This window comes from Haliotis rubra, unplaced genomic scaffold (genome assembly GCF_003918875.1).
Source record: "Haliotis rubra isolate DU_JTF1 unplaced genomic scaffold, ASM391887v1 Scf1, whole genome shotgun sequence".
Classification (NCBI taxonomy): Eukaryota; Metazoa; Mollusca; class Gastropoda; order Lepetellida; family Haliotidae; genus Haliotis; species Haliotis rubra.
The window spans coordinates 8,965,476-8,971,544 of NW_025764891.1; the positions used below are offsets into that span (position 1 = coordinate 8,965,476).

The following is a 6,069-nucleotide window of genomic DNA, read 5'->3' on the forward strand; positions in this document are numbered from 1 at the left end:
TATGAAATTGCTGCTACGGATCAACATAGACTATTCCATATGTAACAGATATAGTCCAGATATTCAGGCTTCTCAAAACTCTTTTATGTACACAAGATCTTTCACCGCTCAACGGAAATTGTGGCACAAGTGTAACGAAAACTAAGCGTAGTCATAGGCGACGCATAACGGTAGTCTTTCATCTAATATATATTTATTGCTTATGCATCTGAAGAAAACAGACACATATATACAGTTCTTGCCACAGCAGTCACATAGTAGTGTAGTAGAGACACAGTAGAGAAGCAGCCATGATGTTGTGTTGGTTCCTTGTGTTTGGTGTTACCATGTTCCACTGTGGTGTATGTGACAACACTGGGAATGACGACCAACTCTTCTATGTGGACATTGTGGCACCTCCAGCTGGCCAGGACATCAGGGTCATCATGGCGACTATAAATAATGCCTTGTATAGTGTAGAGGGCATCACAGTTGAACAAGCTTTCAAAGTAAGTCCTATTTAGTTTAATGTTGAAGAATAATTCGAAGGAATTCAACATCATATTCTCTGCAATATATCTGCCTCCAAAACTGCCGAATCCATTTATTTATGTTTACCCATTTCTGTAGGAGTGGAGTTTTTAGGCAAAACACATTTTTCTAATAGCAAAGCACCAAAACTTGTGTATATAAATACAAAACTGGGTACCTGTTTCACGATAAATCGTGCTACTTGTAGACCGTTCAATGTTCCATTGTACATTTGATAGAACAGGGTATTTTGTATCAGGAATATTATCTCAGGATCAGTGCATGTGTTTTACAATTTCTGGAAATGCACAGGGTAAATACTGCACCTCAAATCATTTTGTTTCAAACTTTTCAGGTCGTTGGAGAACCACGGGTCGTAACCAGTAAGTCTATTCACTTGATTATCACATGAAGAAACTTTGCATCCAGATACCTTTAAGAAACCAACCGGAAACCCCAAACCTTTCATTTTCTTCTTCAGATTCCTTTTATGTGTTTAACACATAATTAAATACACCTCAAAGATTTGCACCATCCTTTCTTGCTGAAGTGTTTTCCTTTCTTGGCCCACATACTACAGTGCACCCAGGTTATAATGCCACGATGGATATAATGCCATGTTTTTCCTGCCTATATAATACCTGGTTATAATGCCAAACTGGCTATAATGTCATTTGCCAATGGTTTTTGGAACAAAGGTAATATTATTCTGGAACTTGATTTTCTCCGATTGATTGTATCGCTCTCCTGAGATTGATGTTTGATAATAATAATAAAATTTCTTCAATGCTTTGAATGCCTGTCAACAAGTCTCCTATATATATTAGTTAGAAACAGTCAGTGCTCTATGTCCACGCGAGTTTGTTAAAATCCAATATATGTGAAACTGGTTTTAATCTATACAATAGATGTTTCCATACTGGGGAAAGCGTGAGCAGAGTTACAAATGTCTAAAATACATTATTGTGTCTTTTCCTTTGTAATTTGGCTTGCCTACGCATAAGCCGCCAAATTGTATAGCCTCTCGCAGTCATTCATTCACGTCGTTAAGTATAGAAGTCGATGTAAACTATCATAGCTGTAAGAAAGTGAGAGACCTTCATATCTCATAGCTCCTTATACAGTGCCATCAAGAATATTAATTGGTAGGTGATGGCCTCGGCTCTGTTGTTATTTTTTCAGTTCTCAAATTCCAAGCTCTCTGCGACTGGCGACCGTTGGAAGCTGTCCTGTTAGGTGCCAATCTCACGATGAATGTGAAGTCCGTATATGGCGAGATGAATCTGGCAGCCGATCTGAAGATCAACAAAGACCTTCTTGCAAGGGCTCCAGAGCCAGATATTATTCGTGGGGAATTCTTGTATCTCGTGGATGTCCGACTCACCATGCAAGGTGAGTGAGTTTAGTTTTACGCCGCACTCAGCAATATTCCAGCTATATGTCGGCGGTCTGTAAATAATCGAGTCCAGACAATCCAGTGATCAACATCATGAGCATCGATCTGCGCATTTGGGAACCAATGACATGTGTCAACTAAGCCAGCGAGCCTGACCACCCGATCCCGTTAGTCGCCTCTTACGACAAGCATGGGTTACTGAACGTTCATTCTAACCCGGACCTTCACGGGTCACCATGTAAGGTAGGTTAGCTGTGACCAGTGACTGAAGTCATATCAGTAATTACAAACTCGGATAAATACAGCTGTACACGCTAGGATTGGTTGGTTGGTTTGCTGTTTAACGCCACCCTCGGCAATATTCCAGCTATATGGCAGCGGTCTTTAAATAATCGAGTCTGTGCCAGCCAATCCAGTGATCAACATCATGAGCATCGTTCTACGCAATTGAGATCTGATTACATGTGTCAACCAAATCAGCGAGTCTGACCATCCGATCCCGTTAGTCGCATCTTACGACAAGCATGGGTTACTGAAAACCAATTCTCCACGGGCAGTACACGCTGGGAAGAGTTGGGTGCAAGTTTAATCATGTCTGATTTTTTTTAAATGTCATTATGATTCAAATTATAACATCTTTGCTTCAGGGCAAACCGGATCTTCGTACAAAGAGGAAATGCGTAACTTCATAGAACACTGTTTAGAACGTCGAGCTATTGGCATACATTATGTGAACTACAACGTGCTGGGAGAATTTCCAATCCAGGTAGACAATCTTTGAAATAATCATCATCATTTGGATATTCTTACTAACGTGTTGATCCAAAATCATGTTTCGCCGCCTCAAACCATTATTAACAACATCATGTTTCAAGAGAGACCTCAATAAAACATGGTACATGGTTTGTAAGAAACTTGATGATCACTTTCTGAACTGAAATTGCGTCAGTTTGTGATGTATGTAAGAGTACAAATAGTTACAAAAGTAGGTAAACACATTTCAGCACAACGTTAAAATCGAGATCTAAATATGCCGCCCTGAGCTGCGTGCTGGGCCGGACAGGAAGCCCAGTGGTTAAAGCGTTCGCTCGTCACGCCTAAGACCTAACTTCGATTCCCCACAGAGGTACAATGTTTTAAACCCATTTCTGGTGTCCTCTGTTGTGATTTTGCTGGAATATTGCTAAGAGCGGCGTAAAACTAAACTTTCACTGTTGTATTTTGTATTGATCCTCTATAGATTCCGGGCCAGGCTCAGTACCTCGCTCGTCCTGCTTGTCATGATCAGCTACTGGGGATCGCCTTGTCACATTTACTGGATTGTGAAGATCGTTGTTTTTTGCTGTCTAACACATGCGCAACACGCAAGGACATCGTGATATAGCTGGATTTAGTTGTTCTCCAGCTTCATGGCGGCAATCTGTAAATAATCAAGTCTGGACCAGACAATACAGAGATTATGGGCATCGATCTAAGCAACTGAGATTCGATGATACGAGTCAACCAAGTCGGCGACCTTGATCACCCGATCCCGTTAGTTGCCTATTACGAGAAGCATGGTTTGCTCAAGACCAATTCTAACCCGGATCATCACGGGAATAAAATGGCTGTAACACAGCCGACCTAACCTTATTTCGTTGTATATTGGGAGCGGTGGGGTAGTCTAGTGGTTAAAGCGTTCGCTCGTCACGCCGAAGGCCAGGGTTCGATTCCCCACATGGGTACAATGTGTGAAGCCCATTTGTGGTGTCACCCGCCATGATATTGCTGGATTATTGCTAAAAAAGCGGCATAAAACTAAACTCACTCACTCGTTGTGTCTTGATGTTCTCTTCTCCCTTGCTACAGATGCTGTATTTTGCTGTACACCATCCAAGAACCGTTGAGATGACCACGTGGCGATACAACCCGGGACCACTTGAGATGACGAACTCTGTAACCCGAATTGAGCATCTGGATGACTACCTTAATGACAATTACTGCAACTAAAATCGTTTAACCTTTGCCTGAATAAAGTTACGTGTCATCCACCTTGTTTGGACAAAAGTGTGAAACATTTCGATAAATCATTTGGAACAGAAAACATTATAAACAAAACTAAAAGAGCAGCTGCAATGCATTAACAGATAGCCAGGGTTGAAAAAAGACACACAAATTCAGTAAAATCTCTCATATGTTAACATTCATCTTTGCAGCTGGTCACGCCTAAACACTATCAAGACCTATTGGTGTTGGAGTGGTTGGATTGTCATCGGTATTCGAATTCTGTCATAAGCTCGCATGTGCATTTTACATTATATGCAATTACGTGGGGGTGGGGGAGCATATACGACAATACAGACGCTCTTGTTAATCACGCAGCTTACCAAACGACCGCCAAGTTATCAAATGAGAACGCGAGTTGTAGCAATACCGAAATGTAACCGGTTACATATGACAACAACCATATTCAGTCCTCATGTTAGCCAAACGCATTACCCTTTTGTGGAAACGGATCCATTTGTTGATATCATTACTGTTCTGTGATCTTATCATACATTGCTCGACATCTGTGCGCTGACTTCAAATATTGTATATCATGCTTCGATCACAGTCACGCAAGGGTATATGATTGTGACCATAATATGAACTGTACATAATCACTCCCCCCTCCCCCCTTCCAGAAAAAGTGTATGCTTATCGTAACAAAGTCAGCTGGTTTTTATTACTTATTATTATAGGATATTTATGTAGCGCACATATGCACGCAACTAGTAAATGCTCAAGGCGCTGGTATTTCTTTCCCTCGTCATTGGATGTCAGTCTCAACGACACATCTTAGTATCAATCTCAACTCCCTGGGGATCATACAGCTTTTGCAGCCACTAGGCGCACCGAGTTATTGTGTCCTTCCCATCCTTACGAGGTATCCATTCGCAGCTGGGTGGACTGGGAGACATAGTCACAGTACCGTGTCCACGTTTACTGCACGTTGCTGTACCCGCAACTAGGTGTTTGCAGGTATTCATGAGGCCACCATCTGGTCATATGCTAACGGATTCGTGGGTTCTTTTAAGTGCACAGGGTTATGTATTGTACACTAGGGGTTGTGTGACAACACTGAAAGAGTCTGCACACAAGCTGACTCTAAGGTCACAGGTGGGCTTGATCCCGGCACCTCATACGCGGTGGATCACCACCCTCCCACATGTAGGGCTTTTTTACAGAGCTTTCATCCCGCCAGTAACCAGACTTGCAACATGTGTCGCATGGATGTATGAGTGAGTGAGTTAAAATTTATAGTCACATCGGCAATATTTCAGCCATATTGTGACTTAAAAAGTAATAAACACTATTACATTATAAAACACCTGTCGACAAAGGACAGTAAAACAACAGTTACTAGTTATCACAGGAATAAATTTAAGACTAGTAATTAAATCTAAAATATTTTACCTGTAAATGACAATACAATATAAAACCGGCCATAGATTGCCAACAACTGAAGGTAGATCATCATACTAGGGACCATGGGGACAGTACATTTGCTTCCTGCATGGGCCCTAGCTGGATTTACATAATCTCTTCAGCTGTAAGCAATTTAGATACATCTGGCCATTAACATATACATTAAATATAAAAACCATGGATGTATGACATATAGACACTTCATATGCAAATGTACGCCTTAAGTACCTGTTTGGTTGAGAGCCTGGACATATAGATACTCCGCACTGTCTAAAAATGGTCCATACGTTTCTGTTTACTGGTTGCTGTGATGTAGGTCTACAGCAAAGAACGTCAACCAAAATAGTTTGATTTGGGTTACAAAGTAAAGCTTTCAGGTTGACAACCGGAGGACATTTCCAAATTTGACGCGTTCCAAACCAACGTGATGCCTGATGCAGTTAACTTTTTCAGTCTGTTTCTGATTTGTAGCACCAATCACAAATATAAAACTTCAGCAAAAAAATATGCTCAGTCTTTGCTATCCTCAGAAACAGATTCCCTTTGGTGTAAAGGGACAATTAGAAATAAGAAATGTTGTAATTGTAACACACATGCACATTCAAGTAACGAGGCTTCTAGCAATATTCCAGTAATATCAGGGGGACACCAGAAATGGGCTTCACACATTGTACCCATGTGCAGAATCGAGCCCAGGTCTTCAACATGACGAGCGA

The 6,069-nt window shown here is 41.3% G+C and overlaps 1 protein-coding gene across 1 annotated transcript; it reads left to right on the forward strand.

Moving 5' to 3' along the window:
- Nucleotides 1-276: 276 nt before the first annotated feature.
- On the forward strand, nucleotides 277-3,923 carry LOC124281463. The gene is made up of 5 exons (XM_046717501.1): nucleotides 277-488; nucleotides 866-893; nucleotides 1,693-1,902; nucleotides 2,554-2,672; nucleotides 3,755-3,923. The coding sequence occupies exons 1-5, from the start codon at nucleotides 291-293 to the stop codon at nucleotides 3,893-3,895; spliced, it is 696 nt and encodes a 231-aa protein (XP_046573457.1). The 5' UTR covers nucleotides 277-290; the 3' UTR covers nucleotides 3,896-3,923.
- The last annotated feature ends 2,146 nt before the right edge of the window (nucleotides 3,924-6,069 follow it).

Coding starts and splice junctions, on each gene's coding strand:
- LOC124281463 (XM_046717501.1), top strand. CDS start 291: ATGATGTTGTGTTGGTTCCTTGTGTTTGGTGTTACCATGTTCCACTGT. Junction 894..1,692: donor AGAACCACGGGTCGTAACCA/GTAAGTCTATTC, acceptor TTATTTTTTCAG/TTCTCAAATTCCAAGCTCTC. Junction 1,903..2,553: donor TGTCCGACTCACCATGCAAG/GTGAGTGAGTTT, acceptor TCTTTGCTTCAG/GGCAAACCGGATCTTCGTAC.